Genomic DNA, 14,524 nt, shown 5'->3' on the forward strand with positions numbered 1-14,524 from the left:
AAATTAGAGGAATAAACATTGGCATTTTTTTCAATATATTAGTTTATTTTCACACACACCTATAAAATAATTTCATTGGCTTGCTCTTACAAGAAGAATACAGAAAATTCATTTCAAGCAACTTGGGAAAGATTCTATTGCCTTCCTTCAAGTTTTAAAAATATTTTCTCTTCCTCTCTTTTTTGATTTTCAGGATTTCCTAAGACAATTAAGACACGAGAAAAGCTTTCTGAATATCTTACCGTAGTAATATTTACAAGTTCAGCACAACATGCAGCTGTAAATTTTGGTCAGGTAAGTTTATTTAAATGTAATCATATGGGTTATAAACTTTTACAATTGACAAAAATATGAAATGTAAAAAAATGGAAGAAAACATTTTCCTTCTGCAGAAAACACAGGAAAGACAGAATAGAAAGGTGGATTTCAAATGGCATGTTTAATTAATTAATTAGTCACATTGGTGTCAGAAGAAAAGCAAAAATTAGTGAAAGGAGAGGTAAGAAATAAAATTATCTTTTGATCAGAGAAGGGCAACTTGCACACTGCCTGCACCCCTCAGCATACAATCTGTCCCTGAAACTGGACACAGCTAAATTTTTTAGACTTGTTACTGTGTTTATTCACAAGTATTAAGAGGCAAACAACTGATTAAATCTATGGCACTTATTAACAGAATAACAGAAGATCTTGGAGGTCTTCTAGTCCAGGGGTCTCCAACCTTGGCAACTTTAAGACTTGTGGACTTCAACTTCCAGAATTTAACTTCAACTTCTAGAACTCTGGGAGTTGAAGTCCACAAGTCTTAAAGTTGCCAAGGTTGGAGACCTCTGTTCTAGTCCAAAACCCTGCTCCACCAGGAGACATTATACCATTCCAAACAAGTGGCTGTCCAGTCTCTTCTTAAAAGCCTCCAGTGATTGAGCACCCACAATTTCCACTGTTTAATTGTTCTCATTGTTAGGAAAATTTTATCCTTAGTTCTAGGTTGCTTCTCTCCTTGTTTAGTTTCCATCAATTGCTTCTTGTTTTGCCTTCTACTGCTTTGAAAAATATATTGACCCCTCCCTTCTTTGAGCCAGCCACTCAAATGTTGGGACACTGCTATCATGTCATTTCTAGTCCTTCTTTTCACTAGACTATCAATTCTTCATACATTTTAGCCTCCAGCCCTCTAATCATCTTTGTTGCTTTTTTCTGCACTCTTTCCAGAATCTCAACATCTTTTTCTTATATTGAGGTGACCAAAACTGTATGCAACATTACCAAGGACTTCTAAATCAGCACTAATACTTCACATGATCTTGATTCCATCTCTCTGTTAATGCAAGGGTTAGGGTTAGGGTTAGCATTGGCTTTTTTGACTGCTGCCACAAATGCTGGTGATTATCCACTGGGACTTCAAGATCCCTCTCATAGTTACTATTATTGAGCCAGATTTCACTTAATCTGTACCTGTACATTTGGTTTTTCTTGTCTAAGTATAAAACCTTACTTTTCTCTATATTGAATTTCATTTTGTTAGATAGGGTCTAATGTTCTGGACTGTTGGCTATTTCTGTTCAGTTTAGTGTCATCTACAAATTTGCTGAGTTCCCCTCACTGAATCATTTATGAAGATGTTGAAATGTAGTGGGCCTAAAAAGAACCTTAGATTACCCTACTGCTTACTTTCCTCTATGAAGATGTAGTTCTAGGGATGGATAAGCAGGAAATGGAAGCAGAAATAGATGAAACTTTTAGAATACACACAAATTATGTGAGGAGGCATAATCTTCCAAGAAGAGTACATGTGAGATTTGTGAAAAAATCAATAACAGACGAGATACTCAACAAGACAAGAGACAAACCATTGCAACATAAGGGGAAACAATTGGTAGTCTTGAAACAGATCCCTAGGAAAGTAAGAGACATTTGGAAACAGTATCATTTTTTACTTCAATGTTGATTAAATTCAATGTAAACTTTAGATGGCTGATACCTGAGGGAACACTAGTTACTTGGCATGAACAAAGATATAGATTGGATTCATTGGACAAACAATGGAATTTCATGATCGCCACTTCTACCTGAAAGAGGAACAAGAAGTGAGGGGAGAAACAGTGGTGTTATAGATCAAAGAAACAATAAATGCTCGTCAAATTTTTAAAGATGAATAAGGGAGAATTTTGATGGTGGAAGTGACCTTAAATCAAAAACAGATACTCTTAGTTGCTATCTAACAATGGACAAGAAGAATTTTATTAAAAACTTCATAAGGAGTTACTTGAAACAGAATATGAAAATATTTGTCTCTTAGGATATTTTAATGTAATAGTTGATACAAAACTTGACTACAAAAGTAGCAAAAAAAACCCCCAAAAACTAAGAAAGACTACCCAGAACTTTTTTTAAAATTACAGAAGAACTAGCTATACAACCCAGGGAAAAACCAATACACATTGTACTCTAACACACATCAATTTTGGTCTAGAATAGATATGATTTGGATGACCTCAGAACTAAACACAAGAGATAGAAATAGAAACAAATCTGTGGGCTGATCGTAGTCCAGTTAAAATTAGTTGGAAGAGAAGAGTAAGATGGACTTTAAATCAATCTATACTAAAAGATAAAGAATTTATACAGATGATGGAAAGAGACATGGGATTTTAAAAAAGAGAACAGGAAGGAGGAGACCTCATTACAGAACATGTGGGACACAGCAAAAGCTTATATTAGAAGATTAGCTATAACCTATGTAGCAAAGAAAAATAAGAAAGAGAAACAATACCAAAAGACTTCAGAAGAATATAAAAGACTTGAAGCAGAGTTATAAAAAGAATCACAAAAGATAAATCTAAAAAATGAAATGGAGATGATTAAGCATAAGTTAAATATAATGAAAAAAGAACTGGCACAACAAATAAAAAGAGCAAAACATTTTTTTTGAAAATGCTAATAAACCTAGAAGGTGGCTAGCCTATAAATTGAAGGAGAAAGAGAAGAAATTGATAAGTAAACTGCAGGATGAGAAAGGTATACTACACTATCAAATGGAAAAGAAAAAATATATAATTCAGGAGTTCTATAAGAAGCTAAATGACCATGAAAAAGTACCAGAGAAAAAAATAATATTTGGAAAAAGCTAACCTACCAAAAGTGTTGGAAACAGTGAAGAATATGTTGAATGAAAGAATAACAATGGCAGAATTAGTAGAGGCGATTAAAAGACAAAAGAATAATAGAACACCAAGTCTAGATGGTCTACCAACAGAAATGTATAAAGATCTACAAGATACATTGAGTTTGTCAATGTTAGAGGTATATAATGAAGTTTTATTAGAAGTCAAGATACCACATACATGGACAGAACTAATATCACTTTAATCCCAAAAGAAGATTCAGACCTAACACAAATAAAGAACTATATCCTTATTAAATGCAGATTATAAAATATTTGCTTCAATAATAGCTGAAAGACTTAAAAGATTTTTGAACAAGTTTATACATTCTGACCAAAATGGGTTTTTATCTAAAAGGCAAATCAGAAACAATGTGAGAATTTTAGATACACTGGAGTACTATGAAGTACATTGTGAAAAACAACTGGCATTAATCTTTTTAGATGCTCAGAAAGCATTTGATAATGTAAACTGGCAATTTATGATGCAACAATTAAAATGTATGGACTTTGGCAAAAAATGATTATGATCAGTATGATTAAGACGATTTACACAAACCAGAGAGCTAAAATAATGGTGAATGGAGATGTGACAGAAAAATTTTATATTAAAAAAGGCACAAGACAAGGATGTCCATTATCCCCACTATTTCTATAGTATTACTATGTATAAATTAAACATGAACATGGTTTATAACTGAGTATGTTAATATAATCTATAGGCTTACAAATAAGTTAACATAATTATAAATATGGTTAAAATCATTCTGTTGTACTGCTACTATTGTTATTAGTATATATGTTTCTTTTTTCTTTTCTTTTATAAAATGGTATGCCTGGAAAATACACTGTATTCAAAATGTTTATATATAAATTTAAAAAAAAACTTGACCTGAAGATGTAGTTCCATTAAGGACTACACATTGAATGCTGTTTTTCAGTCAGTTACAAATCCATCTGATGGTAATGCTGTCTATCCAACAATTTTTAATTTACCAAGAACTAATTGTGGTTTACTTTGTCAAATACATTATTAAAATTTAAGTATATTATGCACAGTGCATTTCACTGATCCACTAATTTAGTCACTTTGTCAAAGAATGAAATAGTTATTGTTATCCCCATAGTGAAACATGACAGTATCTGTAGCAGTTAATTGATATAAGGAGATGCTTATATTTCCATTATGTAATTTTAGATAAAGGGGGCATGATGGTTCAGCAGTTAAAGATGCTGAGCTTGTCAGCTGGAAAGCTGACAACCCAAACTCAAGATCTGGGTGCTGCGCAACAGGATGCACTCAAATTCCTTGCCCCAGCTCCTGCCCACCTAGCAGTTTGAAAGCATGAAAATGCAGTTTATTATTAATTCTGAATTCTTTTTTGTCCTGTTTGTATCTGCTTTGAATCTGAAGATAAACCCATTGATTAATTTTTTGTCCTTGCTCCTGAAGTTCCAGCCTTGGTTTCAAATTCCCTTGTGGGTCCAATAAGTCTTTGTATTTAATCATTTTGGTAATCTCCAGATTGTTTGAGTGAATCATTGCCTCTATTGTTGAAATCCATACTGGTACTTTTGTATAATGTTTTTTCCGTATTTTCCTCCAATTTGTTAATAGTGCGTCTCTGATTAAATGTCTATGGAAATATTTTTGACTGGTTTTCCCTACATCCCATAAAAAAGCATGCCACCCCCTTTGTAAATTGTGGCCTTCTAGAAATAGTATTCTTTTGTTGGTTAAATTCACCCAATCCTTTAGCCAAACTAACGAGGTGGCCATATGGTATAACTCCCAGTTTGGAAATGCTAACCCTCCCCTGCTCTTCATATCCTGCATTGCTTTTACATTTATTCTGGGTTTTTTCCCTTGCCAAATAAATTTCAGGGTTATTCTATTGAGTTCTTCAAAAAACTTTTTATGTAATTTAATTGGGATCGTTTGGAATAGGTACAAGAATTTGGGGAGAATGTTCATTTTAATGGTGGCGATTCGACCTAGTAGTGAAATTTGAAGTTTCCCCCATAATTCTAAATCTTTCTTTACTTGGTGTATCAATTTATCATAATTGTTTTCTTTAAGTGTCTTACAGTGTGGTGTTAGCCAGATTCCTAGGTATTTCACTTTCTTTGTCACTTGTATATGCATTGTTTCTTCTAGTTCTATTTTTGGTTTTTCTGTTAGGTTTTTAGTCATTAATTTGGTTTTTTTCCTATTTATTTTGAGTCTTGCTACTGCTCCGAATTTTCTAATTCACTCATCAATTTTGGTCCCCTGTCTTTTGGTTCTTCGATAAAGAAAATCATATCATCCACAAATGCTTGCAATTTATATTCCTCTTTCTTAACCGTTAATCCCTTTATATCTGAATTCCGCCTAATTCGCATTAATAATGTCTCTAATGCTAGTATGAAGAGCAGGGAGAGAGTGGCCAACCCTGTCTCACTCCTTTTTCTATCTTTATTGGGTGAGTACATTCCCCATTTACTATTATATTAGCTTGTTGTGTGTCATATATGGTTGTTATAATGTTTTCAAATTTGGTGCCCAAATTCAACTTATAAATTTTTTGAATTAAAAATTGCCAATTTAGATTATCGAAAGCCTTCTCTGCATTTAGGAACATAAGTGCTACTTGTTTCTTGTGGTGGGCTTCGTAAAATTCTAGTATGTCTAATACTATTCTTAAATTGTTCTTTATTTGCCTAGTTCGGAGAAATCCGTTTTGATCTTCGTGTATATACAAATTTAACGTTCTTTTTAATCTGTTTGCTATAATAGAAGTGAATATTTTATAATCAGTATTTAAGAGTGAAATCGGCCTGTAGTTGTTTATGTATCTGGGATCCGTGTCCTCCTTCGGAATCAGTGAAATTAATGCCTCACTCCATGAGTCCGGCATCCTGGCTGCCAGTAGAACCTCATTGAAGACTTCCACCATAAGTGGTCCAATTTGTTCTGCTATTGCCTTGTACAGCTCCCCTGGGATCCCGTCTGGGCCCGGGGTTTTATTATTTTTCTGGTTCTCTATTGCTGATTTCAATTCCGATTCAGTAATGTCTTTATTTAGTAGTTCAACCATTTCTTCCCCAATTGCCTTATCCGTCACTTCATCTAAATAATTCCTTATTCTATCTTCACTGACATCTTCTTTTTTATATAGATCTTCAAAGTATTTATGGATGATTTCTTTTTTCTGTTCTATTTCCTAGTATGTATCTCCCTTACTATCTATTAATTGATATATCAATCTCTTCTCTTTCTTTTTTTTTAATTTATAAGATAGCCATCTTCCTGGCTTGTTGGCATGTTCAAAATAGGTTTGTCTAGCCAAATTCAAATTCATGGTTATTTTCTCTTGTTCAATTAAATTCAATTTGTGTTTAGCTATTCTTATCTGATTTTGCAGATTGGATTCTTTTGGGGTATTTTGTAGAAGGGTTTCTAGCTCCTTAATTCTTTGTTGTAATATGTTTTGTTGGGAATATTTTTCCTTGTTTCTCTTGGTGTTATAGGAGATTGTTATACCTCTTATTACCGCCTTCATCATATCCCAAATATTTTGTTTCGTGGTTTCTCCCTTATCATTTTCTTTTATAAAAAAATGTAATTCCTCCTTTAATTTATTAATGTATTCTTTCTCTCTTATTAATTGAGTATTTAAAGTCCATCTTTTCTTTGGTTTTTCCCTACCCTTCCATATTACCTGTATTGGGTTATGGTCTGCCCATTAGGCAAAATTTTGCCATTAGGCAAAATTTCCACTTCTTTTGTCTCATTTGCTAATTCCCCGTTCATCCATGCCATGTCGACCGGTGTCCATGTTTGGTGGGGATTTGAATAGGATGTAAATTGTCTTTTTTCAGGATGTAGTCTTCTCCATATATCTGTCAGACTTAGCTCTTTCATCATTTCCCTACAGATCTTAGGGAGCTCTCTCTTCCCCTTTTTATTGTTTCTGCCATTACTGTGATCTTTTTGAAAATCAGCAATGGAGTTGAAATCTCCTATAATACAAATGTTTCTGTTTTGCATTTCAACCAATTTTCTATATAGATGTTTAAAAAACTGTTTTTGGTCTCCACTAGGGGCATAAATTACAACTAAAAGAATTGGAATATCATTTATCCAGATCTGCAAACCCAGAGTCCTTCCTTCTGAGTCCGACGATATTAGCTCTGATTTCAAATCCTCTTTCACATATACTGCGATTCCCTTCTTTTTCTCCTCATCCGCTGGTGTGGTAAATAACTTTCCTAATTTCGGGCATTCCAAATATTTTTCATCCTTCTTCTTTATATGGGTTTCTTGTAGGCATATTATATCTGCATTTTGTTTGATTAATTTAGTTAATATCCTTTTTCTTTTATTTGTCGAATTTAAACCGTTTATGTTTATTGATAGTAATTTTTTTCCTTCTCCCATCTATTTAGTTTTGTTTTGCTCTTTGTCATGTAACAATTCCTCTCTCTTCTTGCGCTTGTGTTAATGTGGTTCCTTCTGTCTTTTGTTGTGGATAAGTGTTCTCTTGGTTCCCTACAGTTCCAGTTCTATTTTTATTCTTCTTGAGAATTTGTGTCTAGTTCCTCCCTACTACTTTGCTCCTGTGGGCCAACCATCCATTCGTAAAAGTCCTGAGCTTTTTCCATAGTGTCTATTTTAATTTTCCTCTCTTTCCACGACACTAGCATCCCTTCTGGAATAAGCCATTTGAATGTAATTCTTTTTTGATTTAAATATGCTGCCAGAAATTTATAATCATGCCTTTGTTCCCTTATTCTCCTCGGTATCTGTTTAAGGATCACAATTTCTTTCTCTTTGTACGTTATTGTTTTATCTCTTGAGGTTCTATATATCATATCTCGGACACATCTTCTGGTGAATTGTATGTGGACTTCCCTGGAGCATTTGTGGCATCTTGCATAGTTTGTATTGACCTGGTAAACTTCATCGAACTCTTTTTGAATGTCGTCTTTATCCATCTTCAATAGACCGGCCAGTATTTCTGCCATCAAGTATTCCAGGTCTTCTTCTTTTGATTCTGCCACATTTTGGAATCTCAGTTAGGTTGCTGTCTTGTCCATTTCTAGGAGGACCAATGAGTCCTCCATTTCTTTGCTCACGCTTTTGAGATCTTCCTCCAGCCTTTCTAATTTCCTTTTCGTTCGTATAGTTCTTTTCTCTACCTCTTTTATTATAACTTCATTTTTCTCCAAGGCCTGCTGCAATACTCTCACTTTATCCTCTACTTTGGAAATGTCCGCTTTCATTTCTATCTTTAGTTTCCCCATCTCTTCCTTCAATTCGTTAATATCTGCCCTTGTTTCACTGTGGTTTTTAGTCATTGTTTCTTGCAATCTTGTCAATGAGTCCTGTAGGGTTAGAAACATTGCTTGAATGTTCGCATTCGAAATGCTAGTTTGCTTCTCTATTGGTAGTGTTTCCTCTATTGCTTTTTGTGCCATAGGTGAAGTTGTTGCCAAGGTAGTTGTTATTGTGGGATTGACCTTTCTTCGAGATTTCAATGCTGTGGTAATTGTAGTAGTCATTTTCTTTAAGATTTGTTTTTGTTGTTGTACAATGCTAAATATATTATTCCAAATTGGCATTCAGTGTTCTTAATTCTATTACTAAAATTGACCAAGCTCTATCAATCCGTTTCATAACTGTATTCTTAACTAATTAGTAAAGTATATATATATTTCTCTGGTTTAACTTAAATGTAAAGTAACCTTAACTACGCAATATATTATAATCATAGATATAGTCGCACAATGAAATATAATATTGATCTAAAGAGCTCTGAAATTGTTAAATAACTATTGCTTAATATTCTTACTGTCTCCCCTATATTCCTGTTCAAAATATAACAATCTATTATTAATAACTTAACTTAACTAAATTAATTAATCCAATATTTTAACACTCTAATATTTCTTTACTAAATATACATATTTATCGAGAGGAAATCAAAAAAAGCAAGCATATTTCAACATAACATAACATCAACTATTAGAAAGGAAGAGAGGCTATTTTTAGTAAATATGTACACAGAGAAAAGAAAAGAGTAGAGGGGAAGAAAAAGGAAATTTCTAGAGATAGGAATTTTTAGTTTCCGCTTTTCAATTTGGGAGCTTTCACTTCGAGCACACCGGAAATGGCAAATGAAAAATTGCTGAGTAACAGCTACCAGTAAGCAAAGTTCCCACTCGTTCAAAGGCTTCCGATTTCACTTGTGTTTTAGTGTTCCTTAAATCAATTGTTCTGATTTCCTTCAAATAGAGAAAGGAACTGTCTCCTCCAATAAAACAAGTTCTCAAGTTTCCCGGAGTTTGTAGAATAAATTGTGTCCATTCAGTCAATTGAATCAGTTACTTTGTTGTAGCCACTTCAGTGTTCTAAATGCCGCCTATGGCGCCACTCTGTTTTTTTTTCCTTTCCCTGGTTGACTTCGTTCTACTTCTGGCTCTGGTTTTATAGCGTCTGTCCAAATGTAAGTGGTGACAGAATCTATTCAATCACTCCCTACTGCTGGTCTTCCAAATTCCAAATTCCTCTTTAATTCTTTGTTATTTCCGTCTCTCTTCCGCCTGCCAAGCCCCTTCACTTTCACTTGTCCGATTCTCTTATAGCCGCTTTCTCTTAGGGCTCAAGGCAGACGTTCGCACAGTATATAACAGCCTAAAATCAATCTGTACTCTTCCAATTTTCCTCTCCGCCACTAACTTTTACCACCACTCTCTTTCCCAATGAACTTGCAAACTGTCACTCACTCTTTCCTTCACATCGGTGGCAGTCCGGACTTCGGAGCCTCCATTGACAGGAGGCTGTTCTTGATCGTTGGGCTCTGGAGGGCTTCCTCTTCGTTGCAGGGGGGTTGCCTTCCCCACACTACAGCCCGAGGTTCCCCCCACGCTAGCACGAGTCTCTCCAAGACTCGAGCACCCCAAAAGATCACACCAAACTCAAGAAGAGGATAGCTGGAACCGCAAGCGGATTTCTGCCCCTCTGACCGTCCTTGCCTTGCCACCAGCAAGGATCAAATAAAAAAAACATAACAAAATTTTATAATTACTTATTAGAGAGAAGAAGAAATCGTAAAAGGAAATATGATCGCATGGAGTAAGAACGTAGGGCGCAGCATCACATTAGCGGAGTGGGAGAAAGTTTGGGGCAGAAATAATAAGATCACCAAATTGGCAGCATATAAGGAAGATCTTTATAAAATGTTCTATAGATGGCACCTCCCCCCTTAGAGGTTAGCAAAGATGCACCCTATCATGAGTCCGTCTTGCTGGAAGTGTAGGAAAAAAGAAGGAACCTTTTTCCATATGTGGTGGTCTTGTACAGAAACCTAAAAGTACTGGAAGAAAATCAAAACTTGGTTGGAAGAAATTACAAAGGAGCAGATCGAATACAAACCAGAGTCCTTCCTGTTAGGGATTTTTGACAAGCAAATCTCCAAAAAAGCCAAATACATAACAATACACATTTTAACAGCGCCAGATTAGCCTTCGCTCAACACTGGAAACAACATCAAATTCCATCAGATGAAATGATCATTGAAAAAATTTCAAAATGTGCAGAAATGGATAAATTGACTTTGGCGCTAAAAAACAAAAACACTTCATTATATTATGATAGCTGGAATTGTTGGTACAATTGGATTGACCAAAGATAAATTATATATCTTAAGGCATAAGAGAAAAGTATTAACTTATAATAATGAGGTAGAGATATAAGTAAAGAACAGGTGTGGGTACATGACATAAATTTAGGTTATGAAAAAAAAAAGATCTTGCAAACTGTAAAAACAAGAATGCTTTTAACCTTCTCTCTCCCTTTTTTCTTTTTCCTTTTTCCCTTTTCTTTCTTTTTTCTAAATTCTTTTCTTTTCCCCTTCTCCTCTTTTCTTTCCTTTCCTTTGCCTATTTGTGTATGTATTGTTGGTTGATTTTAATTGTAAAAACTAATAAACTATATTTTAAAAAAAAGAAAAAAAGAAAGCATGAAAATGCAAGTTCACTATTAGGTACCACTAATAGTGAACTTGTGTTTATAGGCCACCAGATAGTGTTTATAGGCCACCAAATATTGTAGTTTTCCCCGGTATTTCCTGGAATCTAGGATTTCCTTGACATCAAAGAAGGGGAACTGGGGGGGAGCAGGCTGGACAGGCCAAATGGAAGACACTTGCTCAGGTTTGAGCAACTAACATGAAATACTGGGTGGATCCGCCAAAGGGTTTTGGGCAGCTCTAACTGTACCATGACTGGGATAATCCACTATAAAGTATTTCCCCATGAATGTACTGTAGTACAAGGTAAAGTTAAAATGAAGTATTGCACCCAACGAACTTGCTTGGGTGACAATTTTCAGGGAGTTTTCAGGGCTTCCAGGTTTTTATGATCAGTCCACACTTCAAAGGGTGCTTTGCCCCTTCAAGGAAATGTCTCCAAGTTCATAGTGCCCATTGGATCGCAAACACTTCCTTCTTCCAAATTGCCCATCTCCTCTCAGTTTCCGTTAATTTCCTGGAGGTATAAGCATAGGGCCCCTTTGTCTTTGGCCTACAAGAGCATGGCGCCTACAGTCACTGGTGTCAGCCTGGACAACAAACAGGGCATCCTTGTTGGGATGCTTAAGTATGGGTTCAGCTGCAAACTGACACTTGAGTTTCTCAAAGACTGCTTGGCATTCCATCATCCACTCAAGGGAATGGCTAGGTTTAGGCTTGGCATTTCCCTTTGCTTTCAGAAGGTTGGTAATGGGTAATGCAAATGAGGGGATGAATTGTCTATAAAAAAATTGCAAAACCTAGGAAACTTTGCAACTGCTTTCCAGTGCAAGGGGCACCCATTTTATCCTGGTGAAATTCACACTTAGACAGTTTAGCATACAGTTCAATGGTGATTCAGGACTGCACACACTAACTTCACATGTTCCTCCATAGTTTCCCTGTATATAAGAATGCCATCTAAGTAAATCAGGACCCCCTTGTACAAATGCTCAGCAGCACTTAATTGATCAATTGCATAAACACAGGAGGTGCCCCTTGTAATTCAAAGGGGAACATCCTGAACTGGAAAAGCCCAAAGGACAATTGAAAGCAGTTTTCCACCTGTCTCCTTCTTTAATGTGGATTCTGTAATACATTTCCCTCAAGTCCAGCTTAGTAAAAATTTTTCCTTTGGCCAGATGCACCATCGTGTCCTTCATTGGGGCAGTGGGTAAAGATTCTCTAAAAACTCTGTGTTGAGCCCTTTATAATCCAAGAACAGACAAGAGATCCATCATTTTTCTTGTGAAACAACACTAGGGCAGCCACCCACAGCCTAGTTGGTTGGATGAAGCCCTGCTTTAAATTCTTGTCAATAACGGCTTGCAGCTCGTCCAGCTCTCATGGTCATTGAGTAGATTTTTGGCTTAGGGCAGTGATGGCAAACCTTTTAGGGACTGAGTGCCTAAATTGCAACCCCAAATCCACTTTTTATCACAAAGTGCCAACACAGAAATTTAATTTGAATTCTGAGTTTTTACTACCAGTGGTGGGATTCAAATAATTTAACAACTGATTCTTCCTAGGCATGGTTGGGGGGGGTCATGTGACTGAGTGGGCATGGCCAACTCTATGTCACTCATGTGGGTGGTGCCTGTAGGAGACAGGCAGGGTTGGGGAGGGAATCCAGGGGTCTCTGGTGAGTGGGGCAGAAGGAAAGAAAAAAAGATCCAACCTGTTTGTGTGTCAGAGAGAGACAGAGAGAGATAGAGAGAATAGAAGACAGAGAGAAGACAGAGACACAGAGAGAATCATTCAGGATATAACTTGGAGAGTTATATCAGGATATAACTCTCCGAGACTGTATCAGGTTCTCTCTCTCTCTCTCTCTCTCTCTCTCTCTCTCTCTCTCTCTCTCTCTCTCTCTCTCAGTTGGCCAATAAAGCAGATCTTGCCTAATGTCAGGGCTACCTCCATTCAATACCCAAGAAAGAAAACTCCCAATTCCATTGAGATAGAGAAGAGGTATTTTTACTGAGTTTGAAATGATAGCAGCGAAAGCAAGGCAAGATCTGATTCAAAATGTGTGAAATGTACAGATTGAATGTTTCCCCAAATCCCTCCCCTCGGGGACCCAGCCTGAATATTCCATTCCATGTCCCTCATAATGTCATGTGAAGTACATCTTCAGGTATTTTCATCTATCTGGAGTTCTAGGACGGTTGACCTTGACTGGGTGTAAACAACTCCACTCAGCAGTGTAATAATTCTTTAGAGTAAACCTCCCTTTCAATTCAGATGGGACTGCACTTCACCAGCTCACTTCCCCAATCCAAATGCCATGTCCTCCCTCTCCCCATTACTATGGTAGCTGAACCCCATGCTGGAGATCCGGCTGACAGGTCTCATCACAAAAGATCATCTCATAATTGGACAATAATTTCTTTTTGTGTGAAGACTAATGCAAAGAATGAGTTAAGCAGTTCTGCTTTGTCTCTGCTGCCTGTTACTTCCTTGGATCTACTGTTTCCTTCACCTTTTTCTTGTTATTTATATGTTGAAAGAAACATCATCATCATCATCATCATCATCATTATTATTATTATTATTATTATTATTATTATTATTATTATTATTATTCATTCACAAAGCAAGATACACAGCAAACGGGATAACTATGCTGGGTTTCGTATCACAAATCACTAGTCGAACACAAGCGTTTAGGACTGTGTGATGTATCAGTGGATTATGCGAGCAGACCCCAGTAAGGTGGCCTTCTGCAGCTGACCAATGGTGATTTTGTCAGTGCTAATTGTTTTTAAGTGCTTGCCTAGGTCTTTAGGCACAGCACCCAGTGTGCCGAGTACCCACTGGAACCATCTGCACTGGTTTATGCCAGAGTCTCTGCAGTTCGATTTTCAAGTCTTGATATCTGGTAATTTTTTCAAGTTGTTTCTCATTGATTCTGCTGTCACCAGGTATGGCAATGTCGACGATCCACACTTTTTTTGTGAATAATAATAATAATAATGAAGTGGACCACGAATATAACAAGGAATATAATCATACAAAAGTATATTCTCTGCACTATAAGCCATAATAGGCCATGCCTAGCAAAGGTTATAGCTTCCTCTAGCTCTTGCTTAACATAAACCCACAGGGTTGCTGATTTAAGGAACTTGAAGTAACCATATTACTGTAAACAAGGGTGGACATGGAAAATGTTGGTTGTGTAAGATAACTGAATGATCAAAACATGTTTCATATCTTCATGATACTTCCTCTCCTGGAAATGTATGTTTTCATAATATGTTATACATTTTTGTCCATATTTGGTAAATATGATAAGGAGAACGCCCAAGTC

At 36.1% G+C, this 14,524-nt stretch overlaps 1 protein-coding gene across 3 annotated transcripts in view; it reads left to right on the plus strand.

Annotated features, from left to right (window-relative positions):
• The window catches only part of ALOX5 (arachidonate 5-lipoxygenase), a 220,152-nt gene that overhangs the window by 178,253 nt on the left and 27,375 nt on the right, over positions 1 to 14,524 (plus strand). For all 3 annotated transcript variants that reach the window (XM_026718714.2, XM_087930534.1, XM_087930533.1), the window contains exon 12: positions 194 to 294. In XM_026718714.2, the coding sequence (XP_026574499.1) occupies positions 194 to 294 (101 nt within the window). The remainder of the gene's footprint in view (positions 1 to 193; positions 295 to 14,524) is intronic.

This window comes from Pseudonaja textilis, chromosome 3 (assembly GCF_049901715.1).
Source record: "Pseudonaja textilis isolate UNSWEBS1 chromosome 3, rPseTex1.2, whole genome shotgun sequence".
NCBI lineage: Eukaryota > Metazoa > Chordata > Lepidosauria > Squamata > Elapidae > Pseudonaja > Pseudonaja textilis.